Here is a 22994-nt window from a genome sequence, read left to right on the forward strand (position 1 = left end):
TATTTCTACAATTTTACTTGTCAGATTAAATTCAAATTTGATTAAAATCCTTCAGAAAACATTATTTCCCCCCGAGAATCCCACTTTGTAAAGCAGGGCTCCTGTCAGAGTCATCTCATAATTACCGAATACTACGTATCTCATTTTTGGGATGAAGGAATTAAGATGTACCTCTTTACATTACATTCATCACTAATATATCAAATAAAGTGTATGATGAATCGAAATCTACATTGAGAGACGATTCTAAAATCATTCATCGAATAAAATATGAACAGGTCGTCAGGAGAGTACTAAGACAGTTAAATTGTAGTTTACAAATGGAGGGAGAAAAAAAACCAATTATCCATAAGATTCATATACTCTGATACACTGGCATAACATAAGTCTATCGATACAGGAAACGAAATGCGAGTACTGTTTCTTTATTCAATACTTCAAAACAGTTGCGAGATGCATTGCATTCTTTCCCCAAAAATTATATCACAAATAAATCCACATTCATCAATATTTTGTCAATAATAAATTTACGGTGATTCAATGTATTTTATTATTCGATAAAGCAACCTAGCGTAAAAAATATATATATTGCAAAATATAGATATAAGGAGTAAATCTCTCGGCTGTCTGTATCACGGTAACATGGGGCAATGTATCTTCCATCAATTAACTCCATGCCTTCATTTCTATATGCCCAATGATATAAACCCAGACATGAAACAATGATATTCCGTCTTTAGATAATTTTGTAATAAAATCATTATCATTTAAAATCAATTTAAGACTCGAAATTAACTAAACATAGGCAAACATTCATTTACCCCTTCCTACATTTCTAAAACACAATTAATTTATTGATATATCTCGTAATGTAGATTTAACTTTCATTTCATATATATATATAGAATATAGCGATTTTACGTCTCTATAAATAGTTCCAATACGAGTGTTGAATCATTGAACTCCCAAAGAATCTTGTATAACATGTTTTTCGTGAATGATTATTAAGATTTTTGGGGAGACACATAACTTTGGGGAATGGTGGCACTTACATGTGGCTCACGAAGAGGGAAATACCGCTTATGTCCAGGGTCACACACAGGTAACTCAAAACAGGAAGTAAAACAACTGCCGGTATGGCTTCCTCATTTTATCAAGATGGTAAGTCATAAATTTTATCATGGCAAATATCCCTCTTGTTGAGTATATAAGAAACTTTCGCCGTGCATTTTCGTCAAAAATAACACCCGCAAATAAACGGAATGATCTCCAAAATTGTACGATTAATGGTAAGATATTTTAAAAACGTTGATGTTACTATCTTTGTTTAATGAGCGAATTGAATTTCAAATTCGTCCAATCTATTATATAAATTCACGAATTATGTAAGTACAGGGTGTTTTAGAAAACATGCAACGATTTCATCTACATGTTAAAAATATTCAGATAACCTAAAATGGACATATTTGGTATCAACTGATAGAATACCACTAAAGGCTTCTTTTGATAGTGAAATTGTGTGAATTTAGCTTTCCGTTGATCAATTATCACGTCATATAGATTTATGACATCGATGAAAAAGTTATTCAATACGTGGAATCTTTTGTTTAATTATTCGTACATTGTACATGTACAAATGTGGTTATGAGAAAATCATATCCAAGGGACAAAGAGTTAAACATATAGATATGCACACGCATTGTTCAAAGGTTTGAGATAATTAGTGGGTGACAAAGCTTCGAAAAGCTTAAATATAGCGACATTGTGTGAGAATATCCTAGGTTTAATAATACCAATCAAAGATTTGTGAATCAAAACTTGAAAAATGTAATAAAGATATGACAAATGAAATGGTAAAAAGCTTTTTGAAACAACTTATATAACCAAAATCCTACATTGTTGATTTTGGATTTTTTTCTTTCGATAAATACTATAATTGAAAAATTCTAAATTAGTGTAAGAGGCATAATTAATTAGTCAAATAATTTAATAAACTCTTAGTAGGAATATAACACTTTTTAATGTTCACGACTTGAGTGATTATTGATCTCCAGGATCACTAATCCTTCTAATTTAAATTGAACATATTTTATCAATTCAATTAAATGTATTGGATCTCATCACCATTATGCAATGGTATACAGAGATTAAAAAAACAACAACCAACAACCCAAAAGCTGTTACATATACATTAGTAGATGATACAAGCGTGTAATAAAGTATTTATCCAGTGTTATTATTAATGAAGTATGGGCATTCTAGGCACAATAAAAAAAAGAAGATCAGAAACAAGGTCTGTTTCTTACTGTATTCTCCTTACGTAGTCGGTACAATTGTCATGTAAAACATAAAAGCAATATTGCGGTTGGAAAGATATACACTGTATGTATTTAGATTTGATTTAGAGTAGATGATAGCTATAAAGCGTTTACCAGATGAGAATATCTGGACAGTTTAGAATTATAAAATAGGTACATGCATATACAGTTTACATTTCCATAAAATTTACCAAGACAAATTGCATTGGTTATCTTGATTCTAAGTTTTCCATTTCCTAATCGCATCGGTAACAGATACAACAAATGATAAAAATTCTCCGTATATGTAATTTTTTTTAAAAGAAGAAAATATCTGGGTGTATGACTTTGTATATATACAGACAGTCGCAAATATTCCTATATGTATTACATTTCAGGGATTATATCCATATATTTATAAAAATATCGATATTCATATGCGTCCAGAAGAATAAGAAATATTTATAGCAATTTTTAATCAGATGTTCTCGAAACTAAAATTAATCAAAGACTTTTACAATGTATTTTGGAAATTTGTATTTTCAGCATGACTAAATTTTTATTCTTTTTGTATTGATAATACAACTGTTACAACAAGTCCTATATAGTATAATGATTTAATAAGATCTTCTCTTTGTTGTTCCTTTAAGAAAAATAATAAAAAATAAAATTAAAAATTAACGTACAAAAAAGACAGAAAACATCCTCATTTATTAACGATGTACAATTTATAAACAGGGCGGTAGGTACTTTGAGAATGCTTGAAAACAATATAACTTAGTCCCGTGGGAATCCGGGCTTAGGTCCTCAGTAACCCTTGCTTGTCGTAAGAGGCGACTAAATGGGGCGGTCTTTCGGCTGAGTCCGCAAAAAACGAGGTCAGTGTCACGGCAGGTGTGTCACGATAAAGATCCCTCCCTGCTCCAAGGCCGAAAGCGACGAGCATAGGCCTAAATTTTGCAGCCCTTCACCGGCAATGGTGACGTCTCCATATGAGTGAAATATTCTCGAAAGGGACGTAAAACAATATACAATCAATCAATGTATTTTAATGATGTACATGTAGCAGATAATATGTTAAGCTCACAGGATACCAAAGATTTAATTTGGACGCATCAAATGAAGTACATGTAGGATGTTGCTGTTTACGTGGGATTCTCTATCAGTTGAACAAACAACAACGTAAAAAGGTCATTTCAAAATACATGAAATGCACCAATAAAAAAGGAGGTTTTAAAGGACTTCAAAGCTTAAGTACTGTTTTAAAAAAAAAAGTAAATTCAAGATTTCTAAATAATGTTAAAAAATAAGGTGTTTTCGGAGGATAATTCCGTGGTAAATATGGGGTTTTAGCAATATTAAAACATTTCAAAATAATTTTACAAAATTCTCTAACGATATTTCGGAGTAACCTACGTCCTTGACCTTTTGTGATTTGTATAATATTCTGTGTAGCTGATTGACATGCTTCACACAGTTTACTTAATAGTGAATTTAAACTTGAAATTTGTTCTAAACGGTGGCTACTGAAATTTGATCCAAAGACAACAAAAGCAGTATACACGGTACTTTAGCACCAGATGTAGTGCAGACAGTACTTGTCTCAATTTCCAAAATTGTCAGCCAGAATTTGTAAAAACTCACAAGCATCTTGGCGTATTTTTCTAAGGATCTCAGCATATATCAACGCTACAACAGCCAATGCTTCCGAGAAATTGTGGGACTTATAAAAAACCAAAGTCCTTATCAAATTACATAAAATGTGTTTTATCAGACAATGTTTCTGAAGTATTGGGAAAGTGCAATCCTGTGGATTCCGAAAAATTAGAAAAACTACAACAAAATACAGAGGGAATTGTCACAACACTGTCTAGGTATTCTCTTTGTTTAATCCTTTAAGTAGTAGACAAAAAAAAAAATAATACCAGCCCGACTTAAAGCATTGTAGTCAGTAGAGGTTTTATTCAGGACCGATAATGAAAGACACAAGTAAACACTATAATATATCAAATCATGTGACAAGAAATGTTATGAATTATTGTAATTACAAAGTGTACAGGTCATGAATGAATCAATTCGAAAAACTGCAAGTTGTTAATACCACTGTGCAATTTGATGATAAATTGCTTACTTAAATTGAGAATGAATATCTATATAATTTAAGCCATACGTGTATGAAAAACTAAAAAAAAATTAATATGTATTTTAGAAGTACAAACACAACTGTATACGTAGGCATGTTATGCAAAATTCAATAGCAATGCCTTTTCACACATGCAAATTTGAATAAGCCCACTTCTGCCCGATCCTAATTGATCATTTCAAGTTCAACAGAATATGTTTAATTATAACTTTCAGACAGTATTTTCGTAAGGAAAAACTGTCATGTCATATTTCAAGTTCACCAATGATATTCATGTTAGATAGAGACAAACTAATTCAAAAGAAATATAATAATAGAACAAATAATATGAAATTTTTGTTTGTAGGTAACTGTCCTGGCGATTCATGCAGACTGTCCATGTGCAAGGTCTGTCCACAATCGACATTCGACCACGACTGAATGGTTCTCATCACAAGCTTTAGGATCTCTACAGCAATGCCGAACGAACTTTGTTCCCGCTCTTCAGTGTCCAGCGACTACACACGAAAACTCGCCATTTTACGACAATGAATTTTTGGGGAAACGATCCACATGTCCGTGGGTCATGTGTCGAAATACGGATGTTCAACGTCAACCACGTGATATTTATTACGCTAAGTGTTTGTGTACCGGATGCAAGGGGCAACCGAGTGAATACTCTTGTCAACCAATATATATATCCATGACTGTTTCTAGGGTAACAAGTAGGGGTAGTCATGACAACAACATTCGTGTGCCTGTAGGTTGTACTTGTGCCAAAAACAGGTAGCAGATTATGATTTCTGCGCGAATTAATCTTTTTTGAAATTGTATGTGTATTGTTCAGTATTATATTTTGATGGCAATCATACAGGAATCACGCCCTTTACAGAAATCATTGTTTACATTTGTTTTGATATTGATCTACTTTGCTGTGTACATTATTATGGCTATTTGAAAGTTTTACCAACTGTTAAAATCATATTTGAAATAAAACATGAAATATCTACTATCTAGTGCAATGTTAAATGTCTTCTGGTGTTAGGTAAATCAATCAGAAAATGTTTCAAGCTGCAAGATTTTAAGTACAGCTGGTGACCCCAATCTACCCCACCCTAAATTTTTCAAAGTCTTTACCAAACACTTACATTTCCAATGTTTTGTCTTCCATATTGTTTTAATGATAGCCATGTCGCCATGAATGCGTTGCAGTTATGCGCACAGGGATCTTGATATAATAAGTCTATTTCAATGGCTAAGAATTCCGACAGAAATGAAAGCAGAATGTAATTATAAAAATAAATTTCATTTTTGAAAATACATGAGTATGAACTGCAACACTTCACACCGGTATACGTTTCATGAAGCGTGTTAGCCGAAACGTTGGAGTTCATACGTTCATGAAGTTTCAAAAATGAAAGTTTTTTTTGTTTTTGTTTTAAAATATCCTCATGAAATACATAAGCCATTGGAAAACGACACGTTTAGTACCAATCTACTAGTTGCAAACGGAATCATTTGAAGCTGGGAGTTTTCGGGTCGTATGGGGCTTTAATGAATATTTGAAGGTATGTTTGGACACAAGTATAGTAGGAAAATATGTTAAATCAAATTTATGAGACAGCAACACAAGAATACAACGATATCAGGTCTCAACCGTGCGCAGCTTTTTGTGTGCCGTAAATCAAACGTTTTTATATGGGGTGGATCTGTAGCTCTCTGTTCCGTCAAAATATTTTTTCAGAGAGCTACAGTTCCGCAGCTACCAATCTACAAGACAACAAAGTAGCGATCTTATCGGTAAGGTCCATTACATTCACGACAGATCGGTCGCGGTAGCTTTTGCTTTGTAACCTGCAAACGCTCGGCATTTAGAAGTGAGAATCACGGGTCTTTCGGATATAACCTTAAAAACGAAAGTCCCGTATCGCGGCAGGCGTTGGCACGTTAAAGACGTAAGCGCTAAGCATAGGTCTAAAGTGGCTCTTCACTCACAGCTGGTGACGTCTCAATATGAATGAAAAATTATCGACGGGAAGTAAAACAAACAAACACGACAGGAAAGGTTATCAACTTCATGAACTATAATTATATTTACGACCACATTCTTTGTAGAAGTTTCCTCTGTATAAAGTATATTTTGCGGCGGCATAAGGAAAACGATTGATAATGTGTGGCTTCAATGTCTACTTTATGAGCAAAGGAAAGCGGGGTTATCAGGAGCAGTCGTCCATTTACCCAGCATGAAACAAAGAGTGGACTGGTTCTTGATTCGATTCTCGATCCAGGCGTCAAACCTAAGACGTTTAATGAATGTGATTGTTTAAAGAAGTGAAAGTCACGGGTCCTTCGGATATATGATATAACCTTAAAAGCTTATACTTCGAGTATAATAATCAAATAACCTTCGGAGTTCAATCGTGACTTCTGAAAAAACGGGGAAAGGACGGAATAATTACGATTCAGACGTATCTCAAATATACAGTTTTCCACACTTTTTTCTCTGATTTTACAGATATTCATTTGATATTAACAAGTTACAGATCAAGTTTGAATTTGGTTTTGGTTCGTTGATTTTTCACTAAATTATGGCCCTTCGACTTAGAAAAATAGCATGGATTATCAGTTTTCTGGACATTTATTTGTTGTGCTTACTGATATTCATTTGATATTTGGTACATTCCTTTGCCATGACAAGATAAAGATATTGCTTTGCCATAACAAGTTACAAATCAAGATCGAATTTCGTTTCGGTCCGTTGATTTTTCACTAAGTTATGGCCCTTGGACTTAGAAAAAAAATTGCGGGAATTATCTGATTTCGGACTCCTTTTCTTTTGGTTGTGCTTGCAGATATTCATTTGATTCATTGCTTTGTCATAACATGCTGCAGATGAGGTTTGAATTTTGTGATTTTTCGCTGAGGTACGACCCTTGGACTTCTACAAAGTTAATTTAGTGGAGTCACATGCACACCAACTTAAAATTTACATTTTCTTATTTATGTAGGTCAGAGTACTACACTCATTAAAACTTCTAGCATAATAATACAACAATGTAGCTAAATTATTCATGACCACCTACATTTCACTGATTTGGTTAAAGACCAAAACCTAATTATAAATTTGTCTTTGTTCCTGGTCTAGTCTTTGTAACTTACTACATTTTGTAGTAATTGATTTCCAACCACTCCTATCCTGGTTCCCCAATTGTTTCCCTTCATCATATCTACCTAATGAACTTCGAATATTGTTGCGGTCTAGTCATGCAGTACTCTGAATGCTTTTCATTTTTGGCTTGCTAATCAAATTTTTTTCTGGGGAGCGCTCCCTATAAAACATTTGATTTACATTGCAAATTAATTCACGTTTAATTTTGTAAAAATTTGATATTTTATTTGATAAAACTTGTACGGTATAAGAATGCACATGTCCAATAAACAATAATGCAAAATCTAAATCGGTATTTGTGATGTCTATTTGAAGAGAAAATAAACCATAAACGTAAAAAAAACAAAGGGACCACCGACTTGCGTATCCCCTCGCGATTTCAGCGCCCTCACCGGGATGTATAGAAAACAACTTCTGTTGTATGCAGACTCTGTTGTTTTGTACATTTCAAGGAAAATACAGGCGCAGAAATTTAACTATGTCAGCCTTTCAAAGAAATTAATACACTGTGGGACATACAAAGTCGAGGTTTATTGCCTTATCTAGCAGAATACCGTAGTTCATACAATATTGGAATCTAACTAGTGAATTTATAATAATTAGTTTTTGATATTTTTATAGACTGCAGCTGATTTACGAGAAATCAAAAAAATATGAACTGGCCTTGGAGAGTTCTCATACAGATAATCAAAAGGAGTCAATATTACTGGTTTTGGCGGCCGGTGATTATTTAATCCCCTCATGATGTATCACTCTAGTGTGTGTATTTCAGACTTAATAATTATTAGGATGACCTAATCAGGTCTAATCACCTACAGTTGGAGACGTCTCAATATGAGTTAACAATTCTCGACGGGACGTAAAACAAACAAACAGCAATAGTTTTACATTTTCTGAAAGGTTTTGGTTAGTTATATAAATTTAATTTGTGCTCGAGAATTTTTCACTCATATGGAGGGCTGCAAGATTTTGGCCTATGCTGGATGTTAACAGCCTTTGAGCAGGGAGGGATCTATATCGTGCCACACCTTTTCCGGGTTTTGCGGACCTTCCCATTTAGTCGCCCTTTACGACAACAAGGGGTACTGAAGATGTATTATAACCCAGATTCCCATGGAATTTCTAAATGGTGAACAGAGATATTTTATTAGGCCGTTGATTTCACTGAAAATATTGTCTTCTGAAAGGTGAAGATAACGAAGAGTGATCAATCTCATAACTCCTACAAGCAATACAAAATAGATAGTTGGGCAAATACGGACCCCTGGACACACCAGAGGTGGGATCAGACGCCTAGGAGGAGTAAGCATCCCATGTCGACCGGTCACACTTGCCGTGAGCCCTATATCCTGACCTCTATTGTTTTCTGTATTGTATTATTCAAGATTCCCAGATCCCATGTGTAATGTGGCTTCACGTTTGATAAGTGAAGATACCGGGTATGGCGGATATCGTCCAACTTGTCTGAATATTAATAAGAATTCTTCCTATGATCTCCAAGCAGTTTCAAACATTTCAAAAGACCATTTTATAAATGTACAGCAACAAAATCTTGCATTCATATGCAGTGAATCCTTCCTAGTTTAAAGTCTGCAGACTTTTTTTTAACCAAGTCATGGGATCATCGTGTTGGATGAGTATGATCCTGCAATATCTAGCGCGTACCAAACATGCCTTTTAAAATGCATTTAAATATTGATGTTTGTCTTGGAGGAAAAAATGTAGATAATTTAATATTTCCTCTTGTGTTTTCATCAAGTTGCTTATTTTTACAATACACTTACTTTCTTAATTCTTTTTATGGCCCCGAAATCGAAGATGGGGGCATATTGTTTTTGTCCTGTCTAGAGCTTTGATATTTCACATGAGTATTCCTTGTGAGAAGACTTTTCCGTGGGTAATAACATTTTTTACCCTTGACCTTGGAGTTTGACCTACTTTTTTATTGATTGAATATTGTTTAACGCCCCCCTCGAGAATGTATCACTCATATGGATACGTCACCATTGCCGGCCGGTGAAAGGCTTCAAAATTTAGGCCTATGCTCGGCGCTTATGGCCTTTGAGGAGGAAGGGATCTTTATCGTACCATGGGACCTTGGGTTTTGTGGTCTCATCCGAAGGACCGCCCCATTTATTCGCTTTTTACGACAAGCAAGGGGTACCAAGGACATATTCTAACCCGGATCCCCACGGGATTACTTTTTGAAAACTTTAACCTTGCTAACAACTTTTGAACAGTAAGTGCTAGAGCTTTCACATGAGTATTCCTTGTGACAAGACCTTTCCGTGGGTACCAAAATGTTTGACCATGTGATATTGACCCTGGAGTTTGACCTACTTTTTAAAAAAATTGACATTGGTCACAACTTCTAAATGGTAAGTTTATATTAGAGCCTTCATATTGCACATGAGCATTTTTTGTGACAAGATCTTTCTATTGGTACAAAGATATTTGTCCTTGTGACATTGGCCATTTTAGGAATTGGCCATTATCAGGGGCATTTGTGTTTCACAAACACATCTTGTTCATGTTGTAGTCCCGTGGGGATCCGGGTTAGAATAGGTCCTCAGTATCCCTTGTTTGTCGTAAGAGGCACAGGTGTGGTACGATAAAAATCCCTCCCTGCTTAAATGCCGTAAGCGCCAAGCATAGGATTTAATTTTGCAGCCCAATTACCGGCAATGGTGACGTCTCCATATGAGTGAAAGATTCTCGAAAGGAACGTTAAACAATATACATTTCATCTTTTTCATGTTCTCTCAGATTTTGTGTGTGTGATTTTGTGACCATGCGAACATTGCTTCAAATATGAACAACCATTGGCGAATAATCCTTGTAATCACAACGGTGAATCATTTGAATGACGAATCAACGAGCTTATACAGTTATAAAACCTCCACACACCATTACAGATTCGGTAAAATGAAACTTTATTTTACTCTATTACTCATCTCCCGATGTTTTTCACTTGTATAAATATGGAGAGAGAGAGAGAGAGAGAGAGAGAGAGAGAGAGAGAGAGAGCTGTTAATCATTACCAATCATGCAATATCGTCCTTTACTTTAATGTCCTTTACTTAAATAATTGAATATTCAAAATTGGTACCAAAGACATGATTACAAAGATGAATTAAATTACAAGTTTTCGATTTGCTTTCAAATCTTTATCTGCCATCACATGATGTATATTTTCCTCTTTTTCAAACAAAATATTGATTACTTTAAGCCAAAATACATACTTAAATATTTGATGTAGCCTGTAAGCTTTTTAAATTTTAGTTTGAATTTAATTAAATTGTTTTCTGAATTCCGCCAAATTCCAAATTGAATAACGGTCATAAAGTGTGTAAAGTAGAATCAAAATATTATCTCGCAAGAAATTATTGGTTATAGGGAAAGGAAGGAAGAAATATGATACGGAAGTGTAGATATTTCCACTGGTGTTCATTACATACACGTCATGGTTTCTGAACTATGTTATCATCTGCACAGATTTAATTTGGAATTCATTTACCATACTAAATTAACTTGCATAAGGATCACGCGGAAAGACACGAGTGCAATATAAATGTATTTTGGATGTGAACTTTTGATTGGAGAGAGTTTTATTTGCCTTCCCCCTTTATCTTTTCATTGGATGATAATTTTCTATCGATAATGGTGTTTAACTATTAATATTTGATGATGTCAATGATTTACATTGTTTACTCCGGGTATAAATGCAGAAGGCAAGCTAATCTTTATTTGAAGTGGGCATGGTTAGAACGAGGAACACAAGGACTTCTAAAGACATAAATAAAAAATCAATACACGAAAGGAGTTATACAAAACATTCACTGGCGATGACTTATTTAAAAACACAAATTTAGTAAAGGGTTAAGAGTGAACAACAGATGAATAGTTGAAGGGACAAAAAAGACGAGAAATGTAATTTGATAAATACACTACATACATGTAATGCATTTACACCTGATAACCTATCCACATACAAAGCAAAACCAACAACAGTATATAAACACGTAAAATACAGAAACACTGCCTTATCTGATATTGTACAACACACCCCCCCCCCCTCTCTCTCTATATATAAATAAATGTACGTGCGTGTGTGTATAAAAGTCTATAAGAATCACTTAAAAAGAAAAAAAAAGTAAAGGCGCAACAATGCGAATCAAAGGCGTAATAACGCAAATCAAAGGCGAAATAACGAAGATCAAACATCTTGCCAATTGTTGGGTGTTGACACTACTCCATGTACTGGCCCCCTAGTAGTATAACATGTCTACATGGCTAATTGGTGAAAGTTCCTTAAGGGCGCACTCATCGGGTGTCGGGGACTCTATTTGAACCAGCTTTCGGGGACTATCGGAGTACACTTATTTGACCCGCCTATCATTCGCTTTCTCGGAAATAGTAAAAGATAACACATTTAATTTTTTTTTAAAATTCTAAAACGGTTTAAACGTTGAATTATCAAATGTTCTTTGGGGTTGTTGCTTGTCAAGGCTATCGGGACCGCTGTTGTTTCACCTGGCTATCGAGACTGCTGTTATTGTACTAACGCAACGATTGTTAGGTCTAACTTCAGTCTCGTGCATTGTGCGCATCGGAGAAGCAGGACGGCCGTGTACAACTTTCGCTTTGATTTCTCGGAAAAGCGGCTATTTTCTGAAAGCCACTCGCTTGGACATTGTTTCGTAAAACGGTGTAAAATAACATGTTAGATTTACAGTTTGTTGATTGTATCTTGTTTTACGTCTCGAATTTTTTTACTCATATGGAGACGTCCCCAAAACCAGTGAAGGGCTTCAAAGAGGTATAGCGCATTTGCTGACGATACGGCCGACTCAGAAAATCTAAATGGAAAACACCGGTTTCCAATAATAGACTGGCGTGTTATATTTAAATATAAGGCCAACGTTTTTTATGTTTCGTTAACCAAGATAAATAACTGCCGCAGTTTAGCATTACTGACATTTATAGGAGTCGTTCTTTACTTAATAAACCATTTCCCTATTTGGAATGATGAATAGTACAATATTTTCATAGACCTGTGCATTCATATTACACAACAACCCTTTTACATATGGCATTACTTTACTCACTGTTCTGACATGACTGCAGCGCCTTTAATAGATGTCATCAGTTCATTTGCCTTTGGTTGATAATTCGAGTGTTTATCTTTGCCTAAATATCATATGACAGTTGCTACATGAGTTTTTATTTTATTTTATTATTATTTTTTTTTTTTTGGAGAAGTCAAACTGTATAACAGTTCTTTTCCTCCCTTGACTTATTTTTACTTATTACACGCTGTGCATTTGTATCCTTTTTCTTGTAGTGTTTGTTTAGCTTTTCGTCAGCCACATTACGGTTTGAAATTCCTGTGCACACAGGAACATGTTAGTGTAAACAAGCGGAACTACAATGATCTCGGAATAAATTCCCTTTCTTTAAGTCGTAACTTGCAAATATTAGAAGTTATGATGAAAATGACTAATATTTGTTATAATATATGTATCCCATTTACCCCCCCCCCCTCAAGAAAACGACCCCAAAAAATTAAAAGCAAAAAAAAAAAAAAAAAAAAAAAATAGATTGGAAAAATATTGGACTTGAACTCGGGGAATGTATGGTTTAAGTGTAAGATTACCAAGCACCTAAACCACTAGGCTACCCAGGCTTGTAAGTTTAAAGGTTTAACTTTTAACAGGCTGCTAAATCTCAAGGTAAATTTTGAGAACGATTTTTTTCATATTTTATCCATTTTTAACAAGAGGGCCACCTTAAACCAAATTTCCTCAAACGGACTTATATACAGTCATAATCAAGTAAAACAAATTCAGTGTTTTATTTCTGGTTTAAGGTGGCCTTTTGCAACAGTTTGCAATTTTTTATGCCCTTTACGTTACATCTACTATATACTCTATATAATCACGGTGATGTTTATGCTTGTCAAATAAATATACTATCGACATATCAATATCTTTAGTAAGTAATTTGGGTAAACACAAGTATAAACTAACATTGTATAGCAGAATATTTGTAAAAAATGATATTCAAGAAAAAGGTATTTATGTAGGCGAAATTGCATACCAAGTGCGCTATACCTCTTTAGGCCTTTACTCGGCGCTTACGGGCATTGAACAGTGAGGATTCTTTAGCGTGCCACACCTACTGTGACATGGGACATCCGTTTTTCATGTCATCTCCGAGGACCCGTGACATTCAAACCTAATGCCGAGCGTTTGGCGATGGAACTGTCACTACCTGTTTCTCCCACGCTTGGAACCGCCAGTTACACATGTATATCAGGTAAACTCTATAACGACATGAGAACAAACATGACGTCACATTCTACCACGGTTATTACAAAGATCAAAGGAATGCCGCGGTCATTATTCTACAATGTACCTTCATACGTAATAACATTATGAGAAAAGAGGTATAGCGCATTTGCTGACGATACGGCCGACTCAGAAATCTAAATGGAAAACACCGGTTTCCAATAATAGACTGACGTGTTATATTTAAATATAAGGCCAACGTTTTTTTATGTTTCGTTAACCAAGATAAATAACTGCCGCAGTTTAACATTACTGACATTTATATGAGTCGCTCTTTACTTAATAAACCATTTTCCTATTTGGAATGATGAACAGTACAATATTTTCATCGACCTGTGCATTCATTTCATATTACACAACGACCCTTTTACATATGGCATTACTTAACTCGCTGTTCTGACATGACTGCAGCGCCTTTAATAGATGTCATCAGTTCAGTTGCCTTTGGTTGATAATTCGAGTGTTTATCTTTGCCGAAATATCATATAACAGTTGCTACACGAGTTTTTATATTTTCTTTTGAGAAGTCAAACTGTATAACAGTTCTTTTCCTCCCTTGAACTATTTTTACTTATTACATGCTGTGCATTGGTGTCCTTTTTCTTGTAGTGTTTGTTTAGCTTTTCGTCAGCCACATTACGGCTTGAAATTCCTGTGCACACAGGAACATGTTAGTGTAAACAAACGGAACTATAATGATCTCGGAATAAATTCCCTTTCTTTAATTCGTAACTTGCAAATATTAGAAGTTATGATGAAATTACTAATATTTGTTATAATATATGTATCACATTTAAAACACCACCACCCTCTCAAGAAAACGACCCCAAAAAATGAAAAGCCAAAAAAAAAAAAGAAGTGTAAGATTACCGAGCACTAAACCACTAGGCCACCCAGGCATGTAAGTTTTAAGGTTTAACGTTTGACAGACTGCTAAATTGAGAACGATTTTTTCATATTATATCCATTTTTAACAAGAGGGCCACCTTAAACCAAATTCCCTCCAACCAGACCTATATACAGTCATAATCAAGTAAAAACAATTTCAGAGTTTTATTTCTGGTTTAAGGTGGCCTTTTGCAACAGTTTGCAATTTTTTATGCCCAAAACGTTACATCTACTACATACTCTATATAATCACGGTGATGTTTCTGCTTATCAAATAAAGATACTATCGACATATCGATATCTTTATTAAGTAATTTGGGTAAACACAAGTATAAACTAACATTGTATAGCAGAATATTTGTAAAAAAATGATATTCAAGAAAAAGGTATTTATGTAGGCGAAATTGCATACCAAGTGCGCTATACCCCTTCATACACATCTCAAGTTGCACTTCAAGAATAAATATAAAGGTTTGAAAAATGTAAAATCCACCATGCCCATATATATTGTGTATTGTTTTGAGCATTTTTTTTTTAAAGCGAAGCTTGGCTGTTCCATACCCTACAATTTTGACATTATGCTTTAAAACAATGAGGTAGAAAACTGATAAAAAGATAACGCGAGACGCAAAGTGATGTCACAACCTCCTTTAAGACTGTCAATGGACATAAAAGCTCGAGTGCGATGAATAAATGACAGACTACGACAAATAAAACGCATGGCATGCATGGGGTTTAGATGAAAGACATAAGTAGAACTACATTCGCCTGACGAGATATTCGCAAAAATCCCTTCGATAAAGTTAATTTATACCCCGTGAATCGGCCTCGAAGTAGGTAGCCCCCTGTTTGATTACCTGATTTGTTGCACACCTTTACAATACATAATTAGTATCTCACAAATGGTCATCTCCAAAGCTTACAGAAGGTACAAACGATTCAGAACGACTTATGGGGGTGATCGGTTGGGAATTAACTTATTTTGGTTCTGTTTAAAATCATTTCATTCTAATGGGGGGGGGGTGTATATACACATAAGATCTATACAAGCTATCCACACAAGTGCCTGTGGCTTCAAGTAGTATCAGCAATCATCAGAGTGTGACATATTATCTTTGCATCGTAAACAGATCATGTACTCTCTATGTAATATTTTCACTTGGCATAAGATGTATGTGTACAAAGTTTGATGGTCCTAGCCCCGACGTTTCGGTCTGTATCCTGCTGATACGACCTTGACCTTGAGTAGGCGTCTTCCAATTGGCATAAAGTATGTGTACCAAGTATGACTGTCCTAGCCCCAACAGTTCGGTCTGTATACTGCCCAAAAGGTTTTCCTACTAAGTGATACTGCGACTTTGACCTTAAAAAACAATGGGCATCTTCCTCTGCTTATGGTGATCGAATGTACCAAGTTGTAATATTCTGGAGTTTGTATCCTGCCTACAAGGTTTTCCTATTGAGTAATACTACGACCTTGACCTTTGAACTTGAAAAACAATAGGCATCATTCTCTCATCATGGTGAATAAATGAACCAAGATGCAATATTCTGGAGCTTACGGTTGGGTTTGTATCCTGCCTACCAGGTTTTCGTACTAAGTTATACTATGACCTTGACTTCTGACCTTAAAAACAATAGGCATCTTCCTCTCATCATGGTGATCAAATATACCAAGTTATAATATCCTGGAGCTTACAGTTGGGTTTATATCCTGCCCACAAGGGCTTCCAACTAGGTTTTTCTACAAAGTGATACTACGAATTTGACCTTTAGAAACATTAGGCATCTTCCTCTCATCATGGTGATCAAATGTACCAAGTTGTAAAATCCTGGAGCTTACGGTTCGGTCTGTATCCTGCCCAAAAGGTCCGAATAGACGGACGGACGACACCATACCACAATACGTCCCCCGTCTTCGACGGGCGTGTAAAAACTGATCATATGCAGAACAAGTACTTGCGTATCAAATCGAATCAGTTGAGATATATACATACCATATGCAGGTGATAATGGAAAAGCTAGAATCATCCCGTTTGTCAAAATGTTGAGCTGTTAGTTTGCCGTAACATATGATAGTAAATTAATATCAAAGGTCTATATCAAAAGACAAAAATGTTATGGTCCGGACACCAAAATAGCCCCCTAATATTATTTGATCTTTACATAAAAGGTCAAGGTTAGTAGAGGTTATCAAAATGGCACGTGACGCAGTCTTTTAATACTTCCTATTACCAGCCCATCAGAGTTATCGCGCTTTGATGACTCTTGCGCGTCAATAAAACAAGTCTCGCGAGCAAGTGCGAGATTACCGGGACATAAGCAAAACGTTGACCCCCCCCCCTTTTTAAAATATATATATATATATATATTAAAAACATGGTGCCATGGTAAAATAGCCATTAGTCAAGTTACATTTAAAAAAATCTAACACTAATATATAAGACTAATGTGTTTTTGAACGCCATCACATCTGTTTCAAAAATCGATGTTTTATATCCGATTTCCATCGACATATGTAATTTTTGAAATAGCTTAGATGAAGTTCAGAAACATAGCAGTTGTGTTAATTAGTGTTATAAACATCTCAAAATTAAAACAAAATTGCAGTTTGACAGATGGGTAATTTATTTTCTAATATTAGAAAAGGAGGGGGTGGGGGGGGGGGGGGGGTGGGGTGGGGGTTGTTACATGTAAAACTTATACTGTACCAGTTTATACTTACAAAGTTCATGCCATATGAACCAGCACTAATTGTATGATAAAATATCTTCATAGTCTGACAGAATAACTTAGGTTAAACCTTTACAGTTCTTCTTGCAGTTGATGCTTTATATCGGTCAAATTTAGCAAATTCAGTACCTATGCTCCCTCACATAGTTTAATAAGTTTGTCTTTTTTCTTGTTAAAATAATTAAATTTTTCTAACTTTAGAATTTTGATCAGTGTTGTGTTTTGCACTTGATTATAATTCGTATTCAATGCCATATTTGTTTACGTTGTCCCGGTAGCACGACTTTACGCGCCTTTAATTTGAAGAGTTCCACTAATGGAAATCAAAAGTATTGTATACTCATCGCAAAAATTCAATTATTTGACCTATAAATAGGTTAAGGTCAGCAAATATGGCACGTGACACACTGTCCTATCATGGTATACCCACATACCAAATATCAAAGACCTGTTGGTTGGCCACCCGAGAATTTTTCACTCATAGAGACGTAACCATTGCCGGTGAAGGGCTGTAAAATTTAGGCCTATGCTTGGCGCTTACGGCCTTTGAGCAGGGAGGGATCTTTATCGTGCCACACCTGCTGTGCATGGGACCTCGGTTTTTGTGGTCTCAACCGAAGGACCTCCCCATATAATTGCCCCTTACGACATGCAAGGGGTACTGAGGTCCTATTCTAACCCGGATCCTGTCAAAAGACAAAAAAGTTAGGGCCCGGACAAACTTGGTATGAGAAGCGGAAGAAGAAGAAACGGAGAAAGAGGAAGAAGAATTCACACTTAAACAATGTGTCCCTTCTGGAAAGTGGAGACATACAATATGCACTTAGATAACCAAATTAAACAGTAAACATCATTAGTTGTATCCATGCTTCAACAGAATTGAATAAATCCACATTCATGCATCTTATTGATCACCCCTTTCAACGACGTTAATATTTTATTTAATCGTCACAAATAGAAAAGCTGCGCATGACGTGTAACAAACGTTTTCTTCGTTTAAACAGATAAATCGCTGTGAAATAACTCATTAAGATGAAATTAAACATTTAAAGATATCTTGGAAAACACTTCAGGCTATTTGTATGGCAAATCATTCTACTATTTATTCGTAAAATAAGATATCTCTTTAAATAAGAGATATCTCTTTACATTAGAGAGATATCTATATTGGTTGTAGATATATCTCTGTAAGTTAGAGATATATTTTTACGTTAGGGAGATATCTCTTTAAAGCTGTATGACCCGATGTTCATATATTATTTTTGTACAAAATTACTTTAAAGCAGATAAATTACTTTACAAAGTATGAACTTTCCCTTAATTACATGCTTGAAAACATCTGCATATAAAAGAAAACAGTGACAATATTATATAGAAAGTAAATATAATGTGGTACATATATAAATCATCCGGAAAACCTCAGGCCTTTTACCCAAAGCACGGTGTATTCGGTGAAAGGCCCGAGGTGTTCCAGATAACGCATAAATTATGCAGTGTTAGACGTCTATGAATAGCCCCATGCGCGTCAGGGGAATCCCAACATGATGTATTAACTCATACGCAACTGTCTAGTTTTAAGGCTGAAAGAGCGTAAAACAACGAATTACTAAGAGGTATTTGATATTTTTACTTCTATTAAACTTATGGCACGGTACTGTTGTAACAAAATACATAGCTTTACACAGATAAGACCACCGATGATCTGAAAGTTTGAACTGGTCACGTGACTGTCACTTGAAATGGCAGAGTGACGCGGTTGTTTGTAAACACCGATTTAGAATTAAATAATTTTGGTTAAAACAAGTGAAATAATGTATGACATGTCATACAGCCTCATAACTACATACGTGCGATGATTAATAGCGTTTTTACGAGATGGAAAAAAAATGTTGTAATTCGGACCATACAGCTTTAACTAAAAAGATATCTTTTTAAACAAAAGAGATTTCTCTTTACGCTCTAGCGTAAAGAGATATCTCTCTATCAATGTAAAAAGAGATATCTCTTTAAATCTTAATTAAGAGATATCTCTTTAACTTAAAGATATATCTCTTAACCAACCAACCCCTGTGATCATAACGACTTCTCCATGTTGCATCGCCTTTAATATGATGTATCCCTTGTTTTTTAACCAATCAAAATACTTGTAGTGTAAATATGGCGGAAAAGGTTAAAGAGGTGGTTGGAGAAACGTAATTTGGTATAATTGTAAATATAAATCCAGCCTAGCTCACATATTTTATCATTTTATTGTCTTTGTTTTTTTGTTGTTTTTGTTTTGTTTTGGTTTTTTGTTGTTACCTGTATATAGTTCACATGCGGTAAACGCAAAATATCCCGGGATTGCAACCATCGTGGTAAGATTTGCTTTGGCGGGCTTCCGGTTTAGGGAGAATTCCTAAAGTATTCAAACTAATGAAAACTATTGGAAAGAGATATATCTTTCTTTGAGAGATATCTCTTTGTCAACGATGAAAGGGATATCTCTTTTATACTTTGGGAGATATCTCTATAGGAATTCTTAGAGAGATATCTCTTTAAGTGAAGGAGATATTTCTCAAAGTAAAAGAGATATCTCTCAGAGTAAAAGAGATATCTATTAAAGTATAAGAGATATCTTAAAGTATAAGATATATTTCTCTAAGTGTAAGAGATATCTCTAAAAGTAAAAGAGATATCTCTCTAAGTGAAAGAGATATCTCTTTAATTGAAAGAGATATCTCATTTTTATGAGACATCTCTTTCAAATAAGAGATATTTCTATAATTTAAAGAGATATCTTATTTATCGAATAAATAGCAAAAGGGCTTGCCATATATTTATCTCACCTTTTTGGTTAGAAAAAAAAATCCATGACACTTCCCAAAGGAAATGTCTTCGCTGAATGACGAAGGAGATTGCGGACCAATCAGATTAGAGTGTACACGTTCGCCGCAAATAGCCCTAATTCGATTCTGCGATAGGGTTTACAGTCAGCTCTGTTTACTTGTCATGGCAGATCTTGTTTTCGTGGATGATGCTTAATCTCCTCGACGTCGAAATGTTGTTTGAAATACAAAAGTATCGGCGTACGCCTCGACTTTTTTTTTTATTTCAAACATCGTTTCTACACAGAGGAGGCTATTATGCAACAACCACCAAAACAAGAACATTATTTCTTTAAGAGTAGCATTGTTTTGATCAACATGCAAAGTTTTTTTTATCACAGATCTATGAGTAAACAGTTTATTTTGTGTATTTTTTGTTCACTGTTTTCACGTAGTTGCGTCAGATCTCTTTCTCTAGTCTGCGGGATTTCTACATTGTATGTTATGTTTACTACGGTAAATTAATGTTTTATGCTATATATTTCATTGAAAAATATCTTTTGGTTGAAAAGTCATTCTAAACTTTGACCAATAACTGCAGAAATATGAACATACTGAAACTTTAACATCCAACTTTTAGCACTCTATTGCCCTGTATATTCCTTTGTAAGGCTCGAGTGCGATGTTATTGCAGTCATAATATAATATGTATGGCTGTTTAGTAAAAATAAAACAGACTGTGACCAGAAACTACAAACATTCGTGTTGTTAATGGTGTAATATGATATTTACTATAATAATAATTACTATATATAAATTGATTCCAAATAATAGTGTTTCGTCGGTAGTATACGTCACACACCCTTTTAAAAAAAAAACCCCCAATAGGCCCTAGCGAAGTCAACTTCTCTCCCTTGAAAATAGTGGTGGTCATATGGTGCGGACCTACACTTTTTCAAACACTAAGAATATTCATAATTGTGCAAAATTTGAAGACTATTGGGAAATTATTCATGGTTATAACATCACAACTAGAATACCGGTGTTAGGATAACAAATGGATTTATTTTGCAAATAACTTTTATTTCATAGTGAAGTCCCTCCAATCTATTAACCGAACATTTATAATTTTTACGCAAAGACTGGGACATAATCCACTTGTCTTGCTGGATACTGTCGTGTTGAGCTGTACTATTGAGAGTCTCTTCCGGCAAATGCCGAGAGTTGAAAGTCCATGTTATTATACAAACTAAACCATAGTGATTGTGTAACGTGTAGCGGTCACCAAGACAAGTTCTGATCACGCTCGTCTTTGCTTAACTTGCGTGATCAAGAGAGAGACTCTACCACATTACTAGAAAAGCTGGCTCTCTAGCGAGGCAGTATAAATTCCCTCTTACACTGTCCGCTACAATTGCATATTAACATTGTATATCGATATTGTAAAAGGGAGATAACGACAGATTGTCTATTGGAAGGTGTATGATAAATAGTTCTCCACCCGAGAATTCGCCTTCGGTGTTAACTTTCAGAAATTAATACAGAAGTCATGTGCTCCATTAGCGTGCATTCATCTGAAGTTCCTTCGCTAAAAGTTCGATTGCATGTATCTTGTTTAAAGCTGTATGGTCCGAATTACAATATTTTTTTCCATCTCGTAAAAACACTATTAAATCATCGCACGTATGTAATTAAGAGGCTGTATGACAAATCATACATTATTTCACCTGTTTTAACCCAAATTATTTGATTTTAAATCGATGTTTACAAATGCCATTTCAAGTGACAGTCACGTGACCAGTTCAACCTTTCAGATCATCAGTGGTCTTATCTGTGTATTTTGTTACAACTGTACCGTGCCATAAGTTTAGTAGAAATAAAAATATCAAATACCACTTAGTAATTCGGTGTTTTACGCTCTTTCAGCCTTAAAACTAGACAGTTGCTTATGAGTTAATACATCATGTTGGGATTCCCCTGACGCGCGTGGGTCTATTTATCGACATCTATTATGGGGTGATTTATATATGTACCCAGTATATTTACTTTCTAAACAGTATTCTCGCTGTTTTCTTTTACATGCAGATGTTTTCAAGCATGTAATTAAGGGAAAGTTAATAACTTTATAAAGTAATTAATCTGCTTTTAAGTAATTATGTACAAAAATAATACATGAACATCGGGTCATACAGCTTTAACGTCTCTCTCTCTCTCTCTCGAGAATTTTTCACTCATATGGAAACGTCACCAAGACTGGTGAAGGGTTTCAAATGTAGACCTTTGCTCGACGCTTACGGCCATTGTGCAGTGAGGGTTCTTTAGCGTGCCACACCTACTGTGATACAGGACATCCGTTTTTGGACCCGAGACATTCACACCTGATGCCGAGCGTTTGGTGATAGAACTGTTACTACCTGTTTTAACGACTTAGGTCTGTCGCGGCAGGGATTCGAACCCCGGCCTTCCGCATGCAGGGCGTACGCTTTTTAAACCTCTAGACCAACGCAGCGGTTTCAAACGTTCGACATTTAGAAGTGAGAATTACGGGTCTTTCGAATATGACCTTAAAAACGAAGGTCTCGTGTCGCGACAGGTGTGGTCAGGTTAAATAACCCTCACTGCTACGGC

At 35.1% G+C, this 22994-nt stretch overlaps 1 protein-coding gene across 2 annotated transcripts; it reads left to right on the forward strand.

Moving 5' to 3' along the window:
• Nucleotides 1–840: 840 nt before the first annotated feature.
• LOC125651554 (interleukin-17D-like) lies at nt 841–5428 on the forward strand. Of its 2 annotated transcripts, none has more exons than XM_048880208.2 (2): nt 841–1161; nt 4787–5428. In XM_048880208.2, exons 1-2 carry the CDS (start codon nt 1039–1041, stop codon nt 5207–5209), a joined length of 546 nt encoding a protein of 181 aa, XP_048736165.1. In that variant the 5' UTR covers nt 841–1038; the 3' UTR covers nt 5210–5428. The 2 variants fall into 2 exon arrangements, with proteins under 2 accessions (XP_048736165.1, XP_048736166.1); XM_048880209.2 differs by having other exon boundaries at nt 841–1102.
• Nucleotides 5429–22994: the final 17566 nt, after the last annotated feature.

The sequence above is a fragment of the Ostrea edulis genome, chromosome 5 (assembly GCF_947568905.1).
Source record: "Ostrea edulis chromosome 5, xbOstEdul1.1, whole genome shotgun sequence".
Lineage (NCBI taxonomy): Eukaryota > Metazoa > Mollusca > Bivalvia > Ostreida > Ostreidae > Ostrea > Ostrea edulis.

What these genes read in the sequence shown, in the direction of transcription:
- LOC125651554 (XM_048880208.2), top strand. Translation starts at nt 1,039, where the DNA reads ATGGTGGCACTTACATGTGGCTCACGAAGAGGGAAATACCGCTTATGT. An exon ending in TTCCTCATTTTATCAAGATG is followed by an intron (nt 1,162 to 4,786) that starts GTAAGTCATAAA and finishes TTTTGTTTGTAG; the next exon opens with GTAACTGTCCTGGCGATTCA.